The 14,430-nt window shown below is 40.9% G+C and overlaps 1 protein-coding gene across 2 annotated transcripts in view; it reads right to left on the minus strand.

The window, feature by feature from the left end:
• Positions 1 to 7,685: 7,685 nt before the first annotated feature.
• LOC149278149 (protein cornichon homolog 3) overlaps positions 7,686 to 14,430 on the minus strand; it is a 32,662-nt gene continuing 25,917 nt past the window's right edge. For both annotated transcript variants that reach the window (XM_089502257.1, XM_089502256.1), the window contains 3 exons: positions 9,572 to 9,684; positions 8,452 to 8,595; positions 7,686 to 7,713 (listed from right to left, as the gene is read on the minus strand). In XM_089502257.1, coding sequence (XP_089358383.1) covers positions 7,686 to 7,713; positions 8,452 to 8,595; positions 9,572 to 9,684 — 285 coding nt within the window. The remainder of the gene's footprint in view (positions 7,714 to 8,451; positions 8,596 to 9,571; positions 9,685 to 14,430) is intronic.

Here is a 14,430-nt window from a genome sequence, read left to right on the forward strand (position 1 = left end):
ATCAAAAAGTGAGCATGTCTTTCATCAAGTTATCCGAACTGAAATGAATAAAGACGCGCAACCTTCGGGTCCTTTTGTTCTAAAGGAGGGAAAGAAAATTACATTTTATGGCTAGAATTCTCTAGATATGCTAATCCTAACCGTAATGGGATACAAAAATAGATTATTTAACTATGTATCAGATTAGTCAACCATAGGAGAAAAACAGATCCCTCTGCCCTTATACCAGAAACAGATTCTGCTCATAGATATATATATATATATATATATATATATATATATATATATATATATATATATATATATATATTAATCACATGATACATGATTGGGATATCTGTCATGATATTTATACATATGATTCTCCCACTTTCCCTCCACTGATTGGATAAATAGATAAATAGATTCATGGATCATAGTTAATTCACAAAAACATGATAAATCGAGCGAAAACCTAATCATAAAGAAAGGTAAACTGAATCTCCACGCCGGTTAATTCATCAAAGTCCAATTCAAACATCAATTCATTCATTGAGGGCCAATCTCCTCTTCCCAAAATGAAATAAACCAAACGTAAATGCTGATAAATTCATCAACAGAGGAGGGGGTGAAGCGAGGAACGCGGCGGGGGTCGAGAGCCAGGAGCAGAACATTCCAGATCAGAAGTCCATTCGCGATATTGGATGCGTATGAAGATTTCATACACAGCAAAGGAAGGGATTCTTTACAGTGAGGGCAGTAAAGGTACGGAATCCACCGCCAAGAGAGGAGGTTCTATCAGATACACCGGATGCTTTCAAAATGGGTAAAAGCAGAAGAGACAGGGCTAGAAGTGAGAGAACAAACAGTTACATTTTAGAGCTTCCAGATCCAAGAAGAAATTGGATCTCCTTTTGGAGTCAAGAAGTGGCAAAATTCGAAAAATAGCTTAATTGGAGATTTTTTTACCTTCTTTTGGATCTGAAGCAGGAATGATATGTAGAAGGGTTGAACTTGATTAAGGTATTTTTTCAACCTAAATTGCTATGTTACTATATTCCAATGATACTATGTTGCAAATATACCAAATTTTGGTAGATTTGGCAATTCGCACTAACCCAGAAAAACGAGGCCAGACCCCGCACGACTCGGAAAAAAACTAAGCAAAAAGCTCCAAACGACCAATAAATTGCAATAATCCAGACAGGAAATCACAAGGGAGTGGATTCATATTTTCCTTGTTTCTTCTTAAATGGGTGAGAATAGGGCAGATAGGGGCACGTTGTCCAGTCTGTTTAGTGGCACATTTCGTCCTGCAAATGCCCACCTATCAGCACAGTGACCCTAATGCATAAGTGGGGACCCTTAATTTTTTTTCAGGCTGAGAATAAACAACAGATCTGTCTGAGACGAGAAGATGGCAGCGCAGGGGCGAGTGGGTGAAGGGGGGAGAGTATGCGGAGACTGGGCTATGTATATAAAGGATTTTTGGAGTTGGGTGTTGAGTGAAAAGAGACAAGAATGGGAGAGACGTGCTAACATAGTGCCGAGGGCCCCACTAACATTAAAGCTCAACATGAACATATGAGTGTATGTTTAAAAAGTACTTTAACATGACCGCTGGTACTTTGGGAGTTAATTAATTTAAATATATTTTGCATACCTCCTTCCCAAATATGTGCTATAGGCAAAAGCACTAGTGCTCTCTAAAAGAGACTCCTTGAAATGGATTAAAGAGGCAGTGAGGGGATTAAACATGTATGGCCTAGACATACGGCTCCTGGATCTAAGACGAGACCAACGACTGATTAAGGTTTGAGTCTTTACAGCAGGAGAAACGAGTGACTAGACGGGGGCCGATCAGCGGGCAGGTTCTATGTCCTTTAAGGAAACATTTGTTTTAATAGAAGTTTTCCTTAATTGTTTAATACCTTTTTAAAGGTAGCAGGAAATACTGGCAGCATAGTGCCCCCAGTGGCCAGACAAAGAATTGCAAAAATGAAGCACCCGTTTGCCCAGAGTTTATGACCTAAGCGCCCTGTTTAGCAGAAGTTTAGCGCTATGATTCAGCCTGTATAGCACCGGTGAAACGCGTTGGGCAGAGACACAGCAGCATCTTCAATAAATGGTTTATGTGCCTTGGAGATCTGATCTTCTGTGATTTTACTGGAAGAAATAAAAGTTAAGTCTTAAGGTCCAGCCTCAGAGCGTCTTTATGAAGCCACCAGCGGATAGCAATAAAAGAGAGCTACAAATTTGTTTATTATACGACTTAAATATTCTAATTAGTTTAGCAAAGAAACATTGGTAAAAGTTTATGATTAATTGCCTGTCTCTCGGTTGTCAGTAATGCTTACTGCAGCAAGTTTCTCTGTTTGCTTTTTTAGCAGGAATTGAATGCGTTGATAAATATGCCCAGATATAAGATAAATAGCAGAATTGTTCAGCAAAACCTATTCTTACCAAAAAATGCAGAATCATGTTTGAAAAGCATTATAAACGATTACGAGGCATAAAGTAAAGGTTATTTTTTGCGGGTTATATACATTTGAAATGATCCGGACCAGCACTACTCAGCATCCGCATACTTTAAATCAATTAAAGGGGCAGTAGTGTTTGTGCAGAATCACCCCCATGCATTTGCCCCCATGCATAAACTCCTTGGCTTATAAAGGAATATTTTTTCTGCTGTAAAGACTCAAACCTTAATCAGTCGTTGGTCTCGTCTTAGATTCAGGAGCCGTATGTCTATCCCGCGCATGTTTAATACCCTCACTGTATTACCCCTTCATTACTACCACTTCTGTATTACCCCTTCATTACTACCACTTCTGCTGGGAGACTGTTCCACTTATCTACCACCCACTCAGTAAAGTTTTCCTGATTCATCGTGTGCAAGTATTCATTTCATATATACTCACTCGGAATGTCAATAGAGAGTACGATTTATGAGATGTGTTTGTTATAAATGGGAACTCTTAGGGGTTTTTCCCCAATCTCGTGGTCTCAAGGTTAAGGGGTAGATTCTCAGGGTCGCACAGTCTGGATTTGACTCCTTCCTATTCTCCCCCCGCTGTGAACATATATAAGACTCCTAAATGGTGCTATTGCTCCCAGTATTTCAGGGTTGACATCTCTGCTTGAATGCAGGTGACTCAATTAAGTGTATCTTTAAATAGTGACAAGTCAAGGTTTCTACAGGTATTAGAGCCATTTGGTTAATACATTTGGTGAGCCACTACATCGAATCTTCAGGATGGGCTATTAAAAGGGTTAAGCTTTTAAGAGTCTCGGGGTCCGCTCATTTAAAACCTTCCCAAGAATGTGTCCTAAGCCCGACCTAAGGCAGCGGTGGCCACCACGTTCTCTACCGAGAGCCAGTACATGAGGTCACTGGCTCTGCAGTGCCATGTACCGCTTACTAGTTGGGGGGATTGGGGGTCCATTGAGCAGCAGGGTGATCTTCATCCATGATTTTCCAACAGAAAGGCTTCTGCCCATTCACCTGTCTCCCAAGCCCTAGTTGGCCGGTATAACTTGCTGCTCCCATACAATAGCCATGGTCATTTGTTTTTGATGACCACCTGTTCTGTTGTGTTTGGAGCCCCTACGAACATCCTGCCCCCATTACCATCCTAGTTATAAGCGTAATCTTGCCACGTCCACACTTGGTAGTCTTCACCCACTCTTAACCAGTGGCAAATAATCCATTATTGCACCTCTTACTCTTTTGAGGTTTAAAAGGACGAAGAGCTACTTTCCAACGCAAGGTCAATAATAGATTTGTCATCTACAACCACATAGCGAAGGTGATGATAACACGGAAAAATGTAATTTCAAGGATAGATAGGTGGGAGAACAAAGCATGGGGGGAGGGGAAGACTTTCTAAGGTCACGACTAGTATCTGCAAGGACAGTTTAGAATCATGTCTGTGCTCAAGTCAGCAGACGTTGGAAGCCACCGACATCTGATCGAACGTGACAAGGTGGATATATTACTTCTGAGCATAAGTAAAGCCGCGTGATACAATGTAACCTGACAGCTGAGGGACACGACACGTTACACGCTACACGCTACAGCGCGGTGATCCGAGGCCAACCTGCTTGAAGTTTCGGGATTCTAGAATTCATCTAGAATTCTAGAATTGACTTTTACAGGTTACTTTGGGATTTGTTTAAAGGGGAATGGGGCCAAGATAATTTGTTAATTAAACCTGCCTATAGTTTGCACTTTTGGATAGGAAAACGGTGTAATTGATCTGAAAATATTTAAGTTAGATGTAAACATCATAGAAGACGAGATTTGTGGGAGTGGGACAGCCAGCGTTGGGTGATTGATTTCCAGTTCCTTCTCACCATCTTTCCTCAGGCTGCCTTAAAGTGTGAAAGGGGCTCTTGTTGCCATAGCAACCATTAGAGTGTTCCTGCAGACTGGACCGTTCTATTCAGTTGCCTGGGTGATAAGATTACTTTTATGCTCTGCGCTGTCTAACAAAAATTAGCCAAAAGGTGCTGAATGCGAAACAGAAGAAACACAAAAAAGATCCAGTCTGTGTGTAAATATGGCATAAAACCAGGACCGGACTTATTTGAGCAAAATACTAAATATTTGTGGCTTTGGTAGCCGGCCAGCTTGCAGCTCCCGCTCCTCCCCGGCTGTCACCTGCGTTATTACTACTTTTAACCTGTTTAAAAAAGTTGTCAGAATATGAGGGAAAAAAATCTATTGGCATTCCACCTGCGCTGCCCAAAATAAATTATAATTCGATGAAAATGAAGCCGTATGATGAGTTAATTAGAATATGCAGGTTGTGACAGGAGCTGTTGAATTAAAAATGCGCTGTAATCACTTTTGACGGGTATGGAGAAGAGCGATATTCCGAAAAAATTACCTGCCATTTACAACGCATCCGTGCAACGTTTTGAGCTCTGAACAGGCCGCTAAAATATCAGATTTTGGTTAATTCAGCTATTTTAACGGGTACAACGGACCAAAAAAATTATTTATTACAATTTTTACCAATATATATCGCTTGTTCTTCTCTTCCTTGAAGCAGTGCCAGCACTTTGTTACATTGTTTCATTAAAGGCAGGGCTAACCACAAATGAGGGGTGTGGTTAGCCCTATGAACGGCTGGTTTAGCCACAGGCAGAGGCGGGGCTCGCACCAGATGGCATTAAATGGGTTGGGAGTAGGAGGGGAATGGGCAGGTCAGGGCGTGTGCATTGGAGAGAGAAGAGAGCGACCCGGAGATCCGGGAGAGCAGCTCTTCACTCAGAGACTCCAGGTCAACCCCAGAGAATTCCCAGGTATGCCGAATTATTATGTATTATGTATTAGATTATTATATTAATGTTCTAAATGTAATGACCTCGACATCATCAGTGTTGAGCAGAAATTTGTACTTAATGCACACATTGTATGTTAGTATACGTCACGCATTACACTTCATTGTGTAAACCATCAAGCTCCCTGTATAACACCATCAGCGTCAGGTGGCTTCCATATGAGCATCCTGGGAGACTTGCTTCCAGAACCCAAGACAGCGCCATAGATTCTGGGACTTTCCCCGGACATGTGGTCCCTTTGGAGGGGGACTCCACAAAATACCCTTTTTATAGTCATGGAGCAGAGCTACTTTGCAATATACTGATATGCAGTACTCAGGCACACACAGGTATTATAAGCACACAGACGCGCAGCCACTTAAGAGGCCCAACCGCAAGCATTCATACACAGAGACACTGAAACACAAACGCACACATGCCGTCACATGAATGCCAGCTCTTGTCTGCACAGGAGTATCTCTGTTCCTGTGACTGTAGGCTGCTGGCTGGAGGTGGTCAGGCCACAAAACTGTTCCAAAAGGAGCTTCATATCAGCTGATCGTGTCACATGGCTGGAGGTAGGAAGCTAACTCTGCCCCTGATCATACCGCAGAAACGGAGTCCGTCTGTATATATGTCCCCCCTGCGGGAGAGGGACCCCATCTGGGCCCCCATATCACCCAGCACGATCACTGTCTTCCTGGTGTTAAGTGCAGCTAAACATACAAAGTACTGTTCAAAAGTTTGGGGTCACTCAGCGGTTTTCATGGAAAACAAGGACATTTCTGTCTGTAACATAATTACAAAAGGGTTTCTAACCATCAATTAGCCTTTTAAACTTAAACTTGGATCAGCGAACACAACGTGCCATTGGAACACAGGAGTGACAGGAGTGATAAAAAGCCGTTGGAACACAGGCGTGATGGGAGTGATGCAGTGATACAGGGCCATTGGAACACAGGAGTGATGGGAGTGATAAAGGGCCATTGGAACACAGGAGTGATGGGAGTGATAAAGGGCCATTGGAACACAGGAGTGATGGGAGTGATAAAGGGCCATTGGCACACAGGAGTGATGGGAGTGATAAAGGGCCATTGGAACACAGGAGTGATGGGAGTGATAAAGGGCCATTGGAACACAGGAGTGATGGGAGTGATAAAGGGCCATTGGAACACAGGAGTGATGGGAGTAATAAAGGGCCATTGGAACACAGGAGTGATGGGAGTGATAAAAGGCCATTGGAACCCAGGAGTGATGGGAGTAATAAAGGGCCATTGGAACACAGGAGTGATGGGAGTGATAAAGGGCCTCTGTACACCTATGATTAAAAATCAGCCATTTCCAGCTACAATAGTCATTTACCACATTAACTCCGTCTGCGCTGGATTTCTGATCCATTTCATGTTATTTCAATGGACAAAACCTTTGAATGTTAGTATATAAATAGCAAAGCAGCGTTGCTAGTGGGGGGTTATCTTACCACCCTGGAGTCTGCCCCTGGACCCTCAGAACAGTTATTTCACGCTTTAGGTAATATGAATGGTTCTTTGATAAATACCTTTAAATGTTCCAATCAAAGTAGGGAGAAGTTTTTGCCCTCTAACAAAATGTTAACTTTGCATAAAAAAAAAAAAGACCTGGAGTCTGCGAAGATTTAATGCAGCTATATTTGCTGATCCATGACAAACAGTGTAACTACATCGCCTGTAGCCTATGATTAATCTCCACACTCATTTCTACAGATGACGAAACAAGTGCGTTGGATGATACAGTATCTTTAACACTTTCGTTTACTGTTCCCCTTCGCTGCAAGGCCGATAAGCAAGCACTGAAATGTAGACCTTGGAGAAACAAGCAAACAAACCAACGTAAAAAATAATACAGTCTCTCGGTCCGTTTTGATGCCCAATTTGTTTGCAATTAACGTCCGATAACGAGTTACTTTTGGTCCAATCGTGACTATTGCTTGTGTTCTTGGATTAGTAAAAAAAAAAAAAAGAAACCTACACAGCAGCTGTTGTGGAAAATGACTCTGATAACTCTCAGCCAGCCTCTGGAATTATAAAAGGCGAGACCTATAGTAATGATGGCTGCTTGATTCCAACTGCATGTTGGCTGATTACTTATTAAATCTCCACGCTCCCCTTATCTGCGAGATAATATGCTGTTCATATAGAAGGAAGCGAGTGGACGTCGCCGGTGCTCTGATATTCTCTATCACGTGTGTCTTTTTCATAATACCCGTGTTAGTCCATCTTGAATTCCTTTATTTCCACCATACGATAATAGTCTGCTGACCGGAGGTTCCATGGAACTTTCTGTCTCCTTGTGGATCCAGCCATATCCATGATCACGTTTTGTCTTTTGGTTCCAGCTCCTTAGGAGCTCATTAGGGTATAAATCATGCTGGGTGAGTGATAGAAACAAGATATGGTTAGACTGTAAGTTTGAAATGTTGGGATAGCAAAGCTCGTGATTTAACTTACTATATGGCATCAATCACGTCATAAAATGTTTATTTAAAAAAGCGCTGATTTAAATCGGGAAGTTAAAAAATAATCTCAGACAGTTGGGCAACACATTGCTTCAGAACCAAGATTTGATTGACAGATGCCTCTCTCTGTCTGGAAAGATGTGAAATGTGCTGGGTAATATGTTTATAATCATGCTATTTTAAAGGTGCTGTTCCACCCACACTGTTGATAACAAAATATAGCATTACATTTACTGTGCAAATGCAAACAACTCACCCCAGAAATAAATCCATATTATTATTAAGGATCATTATTGTTATGTAAAATTGTTATTTATGTAAACTTTTGCGTGATTCATAATTTCTCAGGGTATGCGTAATTTGCATGCACAGAGAAGCAATAGGTTGCTTAAAAAGAATAAAGGCTTAAAATAATAAAATTACAGATCTGCAAAGGTTCATTTTCATAACATGCTAGAGGGTGCCTTGTCTAAGTGGATTATTTATATATATATATATATATATATTTTTATATATATATATATATTTGTATATTTATATATATATATATTTGTATATGTATATTTATTTATATATATTGCTTATATTAACCTAGAAAATAGCTTTCATTTCCTTATAAAACTGTACAATGTAGAAATTAGAAGCCTTACCAGTAAAGATAATAGAAAAAAGAGAGCAGATAAAAGGCCAGTTTGCACCAGGCTTCTTTCTGGCAGTAGCTTAGCGTGCTGGCGTTCATCACTACTGGCGGGTCGTACGCCAGCTCGGAGCTGTCTGCCGGGCAGTGGAAATACCTGCAAAAACCCCCCAGAAAATAAATGCTAGAACAGTGATACTGTCATAGTAAGACAATTATTCTGGTCTGCATGGCAAGAAATATATAGGCGGAATTGTTACACAAAACATGTTTTTTTAAGTCATTAAAAGGAAGTTTTTTTTTTTACCAGCGTTTAGAATTCTTAAATCCATTAAAGATGCCGTTCCACCTTCTCTGCTGAGTTTAATACTTTTGCAACTGAATGCAGCGTTAGAAACATCATTCGTGGTATTGTGGAATAGCCAAACATTTCCCAGAAATAATTGAATCATGCACATGTTTGCCTCATTTGTATTATTTGTCGGGAGCACTTAATTGTCATGTGACACAAAGGCATTCACTGATAGGTTGCTGCCATAAAACTGGAAAGAAAATCTGAATCGTTTCTGTATTGTTTGGCGACGAGAAGAAAAACATAAAATGATAGATCTGCTGACTCCGATTTCTTTAACCCACTGTAACTGCACTGGAGATTTAGTTTAAATACCCATAGTTTAACCCATAAGCTTCCGTGGAAATAGGATCGTAATTTAACAAAGTTCCTAAAAATGCTAATTTTACATACCCGGCACCTCTAGCACCAAAGACAGAGCCTAACACAGGAGCCGCTTTGATGAGCGGTAATATCCAGACAATGGGCAAAGTCTGGCCTACGTGCAGACCCATCCATCCAGGGTGGCCCTCAATAGGGAGAAGTGCAGCCAAGTGCTTGGTCAACCATATTAGAAATCCTGACCTTCAGCCTGTATTTTAAGAACGTTGGTCTACAGTCACATAAACGCCTGTGACTTCAGAAAGGGTCTAGATGCTGAGGGATCCTGCCGTGACCCAAGACCTGTCCTCGTCAGTATAATCCGCCTATTGTTTCCTTACAATTCTAACCTTTGAGGTTATAATTCAAAGTGACTCCCAATGACTCCTACGGCGAGGAGCCGGCATTTAACGCCGCTTACCTCCATATGTGATAGAAAAGCAGAGGCGCGTTCAACCCAAGTGTCAGCCATTCTTCCGCACAGAGGAACATAATACAGAACAGGCTGTGGATGGAGTATTCTGGGAGCACCAGCTACAAAGAAGAAAAGAAATGAGCCTGAATAACACGCAGATCAAGGTGGAATACAGAAGTAAAGTAGAACAGAAGCCATGCAGAGGGAAACATAAGGATCTAAAGGATTGTTTGAGGATTCTTGTTTGAGGAATATTTCTTGTGTTGTCCACGGGAGGTATCGTCTTTAGGCTGACCAAACTTTTTTAAGTGAAATCTGAGATATTTCCAATGCTTTATTTATGAGTTCAGCAAGTTAAATAGTTATATAAAAAACTATACACTATATGGTAAAAGAAATGAATCCATAATAAACAAAATGTCTTCAGAAATAAACTTTTTGCTGCTTAATATACAAAAAGGGGCACGCTAAGGTGGGTGCATGGCGCCCAGGTGCCCGAAAATCAAGGTGCCTAGCAGGGTCATGTGACATATGTTACGTTACACAGTGGTAGTAGGGCAGCAGTAGCTGTTCCCCCGTGTGGTGTGGTGTTAGCATGCGTATGTGTGTGTTAGTGTATGGTGTAAGCATGATTGTGTGTGTCAGCAAGTGATTTTAGAGTGTTTGTACATGTGTAGTGTATGATGTTAGCATGCATGTTTACATGTTATAGTGTTGGCACGAGTGTGTGTGTCAGCAAGTGGTTTTACAGTGTTTGTGTGTATGTTAGTGTATGGCGTTAGAATGTGTGTTACTTTATGGTGTTAGAGCTGTGTATGTTAGTGTATGGTGTTAGCATGAGTGTGTGTATGTTAGTGTATGGTGTTAGAATGCGTGTTTACGTGTTATTGTATGGTGTTAGAGCTGTGTATGTTAGTGTATGGTGTTAGCATGAGTGTGAGTGTCAGCCGGTGGTTTTAGAGTGTTTGTGCCATGTTAGTGTATGATGTCAGAATATGTGTGTTTGTTAGTATTTGATGGATGTTATGCTTGGTCTTTTTATGTTTGTGCTATAAAATGCATCACCTTCCACTAAAGACTCAAATAGTTTTTTGAAGATTAGGTACCTTTTGGTAAATATGAAATCCTATGGCAAGCAAACTAATGTATTTCGTTTTGACCAGGGGTACATAAAATCTTACATATTCTGGCATATCGTGGCCCGCGTATTGGGAATTATTTCTAAACAGGGCAAATTCTGTATCCTGCTCAGGTGGTTATCTGGCTCTGATTACATTATCGGTGAAAAAAATAACAGAAATAACTAAGATACGAAGGGAAGTGGAAACACTTCAGTTTAACAGGATCCGATAAGATAACAGAGTAATGCGAAGGTTCATTAAGTCTTAAATAAGCTAATTACAATCACACACTGTTTGTGACTTCCCTGTAATTGTATCTGACAACACTTCAAACCTTCAGAAAGGGCAGTTTCACTTCTTTTACGGTTTTGTGGCTGGTGTGAAAACCTTCAAAATATTGAATTAGCTACATATAGCAAAGCGGTTAATTAAAGTTCACAGGCATGGGTGTAAGAATGAAAATCTAAGGTTTACTGAAATGTGACAACTCGCCTTCATGTAAGAAAATGTGCGTAGATTTAATATATTCCCTCTTTTCTTTTCAAAACCTTGTATCAAATTGTACATTTAAAACTTTCATCTTTACCGTTTAATACCAATTAAGTATCGTTTTAAAAATATCCCCTTCGTTACTCAAGCCAAAGAGTCTTTACCGAACCCCCATATGAATCATAATTTATGAAATATTTAGTAACTCCCTGTGCATTCAAAATTTGCTTTCATGATAAGATACAAATAAACGCAGGATAAAGACTCCATTCGTCTGTGACCTTTCTTTATGACTACCCCCTCGATTTTCTAGATGCTTAAGTAATTAGCTGAGTAAAATCTGACCTTTAAAAGCCGGCAGTGTGAAAAACCCCGCTGTTGGGCTGCCGCGAATGAATGTAAATACGGTTACGTAGTAGCCCCTTCAGCTGGAGTTTTTATAGCGAACAGCAGGGTTTGGGGGATTTAAAAATCCGCCTTGACATCAACTCATCTAAACAGTGCCAGATTTTCTGTAAGGCACAACAGGTACATGCCTATGGGCCCCTGAGCTCTGCAGGGCCACCAGTTCTTTAGTGGGTAATCTGGCCTTCAGGGCCATAACTTCAATGGGGCAAGAGGGGCAACCCTACTGGCCATGTAGAGCTAGCCCCGCTATGCAGACATTAGTCAAGAGGTAGGAGTAACATGACCCCCAGTTCAAGCACAGCAGCTCCACCTTATAGAAGCAGGAGATGAGCCACACACCTGAGAGGTACAGATAATTGTTTTGTGTGTATTTGTGTGCGGCCCAAACCTATAGACCCTAGAGGGTCCTAATCTGGCACTGGATCTTTATTGAAGGGTGGTATGGCAGTTTTAATGAGATCATATCTTCAATACCGGAATGCGGCGGGGTCCCGTAACATGATGTTACGGGACCCCACAGTGAAGATGCGGCTGGTTGCACACAATGTGCAAGCAGCTAAAAAGAAGTCTCTGGAAAGGTAAAGAGGTGGGGAGTATGTATGTATGTTAGAATGAATGTGTGTGTTAGTATGAATGTGTATGTGTTAGCATGAGTGTGTATGTGTATATGTATGTTAGCATGAAGTGTGGATGTAGCATTAGTAAGTATGTGTGTGTGTTTAAGTGTAAGTGTGGGAGTGTGTGTATAAACATATTTACCAGTGTGCCAGCCCTCCCGTGGGCATGATTCTCTGTGCTGTATATATTTGCCATGATTGGATACATTCCAAAAGTACTCACCTCTATCCAGCTCCATAAGCACTTGCGCAAGGTTTCTAGGGGGTCAAATGAGACCTCCGCACACATAAGAAACCGCCTTTCCCATTCATTGGCGTTAATGGTGGTGTGAAATAAAATAGTTTGCAACTAAACTCTGCGGCTAAGGATTATAGATTTTATATAGACGTTTATAGAACTCTAAAAAAGTTCATGCATTTGTTTTCATGTTGGCTTTTTAACCTTTTGAGTGTCACAGAGGGCTGATACGTTAATGCTATACGCAATGGGTTAATCCTACATGAAAGTACCCCTAATACTGGCCCTTAATTCAATGTAATACCCTGATTTTCACCCACACCGCCGCACCAGAATGATAGATGTCCCTTCTTTCTGAAACATTTACATATATATATATATATATATATATATATACTTCACTCTGTAATTAGAATTTCCTATGAGCTCTAATTCCTCATTAAGTAATTTCCAGTATTAAATTTATCAGCGAGCCGTGCCACATATTGCTTTGATCATAATTCCAGTAAATTGAAGAAGGTGCTTTGAAGTTCTAATCCGACATGGTATCAGCTCTTTGTTGGTCACTAGAAAGAAATACTATTTTTAGCAATATGGGAAAATGTTCCTTTTATCATCATAGATTGTCACAAATTTACACTAACAGAACTTTCAGCCGTTTTAACAAATACCCTTAATTTATACGTTCTTCAGACACTCAAAACCATTTATTAAAATGCCCTATGGACCACCAGCCTGCTGGTATTTGCCCCGTGTGCCAGATGGCCGAGTCAGGGCCTGTAGACAGAAATCAATAGTTCACAAAGTCACAGAACAAGTCTTAGTGAGACCCTTTAAATCTTTCTCCTATACTTCACAATTACAGCTACGCACAGCGTTAAATCCATGGTTACACGGAGACACACATCAAATGTATGTAAACAGCGGCAAAAATGTTAGTGACCCCTTTGGAATTGCCTGGTTTTCTGCATTAATTCTTCATAAAAGTCACCAAGTTCATCAAGTCACGTTGTGTTTACGCTAATAACACGCAAGCAATGATCATCTTTCATGTCTTTATTGGGCTCACCCATTAAACATTCCCAGAGCTGGTGGAAAAAGTAAGTGAACCCTTGGATTTAATGATCCTTTTATTTGAAATAATAATTGAGGTAGATTTATTTTTGTTTTGGGTCATTGTCCTGCTGCATCGCCCAACTTCTACCGAGCTTCAGCTGGCAGACAGCAACCCTGACATTATCCCGTACGATACTTGGATATTCCTGGGAATTCATTGTCCCCTCGCTGGTGGCAATCTGTCCAGCCCGTGAAGCAGCACAGCAGCCCCAAATCGTGATGCTGCCTCCACGTATTTCACCATTGGGATGATGCTTCCATGTCGAGAACAATTTAACCTTAGTTTCCCGGTAGCGTTGTGGAGTGTCTGGGTGCTCTTTGGCAAACTTCAGGCACACAGCAATATTTTTTTTTTGGGAGAGCAGCGGCTTCCTCTGTGGTGTTCTGCCACGGACTCCGTGGCTGTTCAATGTTTTGGGTATGGTAGACTCATGGACAGAGATGTTAACCAGCTTCAATCATTCTATCAAGCCTTTCGCGGTTTCTCTAGGGTTCTTTTTTTTTTCACTCCTTGTGCATTTTGCGTTCGGCACTTAAGAGTCATCTTGGCTGGGCGGCCCACTTGTAGGGAGAGTAGCCACAGTACTAAATCTTTCCATTTATAAACAACTTGTCTAACGGTGACTGATGAATATGTAAACTCTCTCTAACCTTTTCCAGCTTTATGCAAATCAATTTGATTGTAAGTCTTCTGAGATTTCTTTTTGAAGAATGGATTACATCAGCAGATGCTTCTTGTGAATAGCAAACTCTAAGCTCTGAAACACACCTCCTGTCCTCTTTCAGTCATTAGACTCCAGGTTCGCTAACTCCTGACTCCAATTAGCTTTTGTTGAAGTGATCAGCCTGCGATTCACATACTTTTTCCAACCCACA

The sequence above is a fragment of the Sceloporus occidentalis genome, unplaced genomic scaffold, assembly GCF_023333645.1.
Source record: "Sceloporus occidentalis isolate IW3139 unplaced genomic scaffold, rSceOcc1.0.p SCAF_199, whole genome shotgun sequence".
NCBI lineage: Eukaryota > Metazoa > Chordata > Lepidosauria > Squamata > Phrynosomatidae > Sceloporus > Sceloporus occidentalis.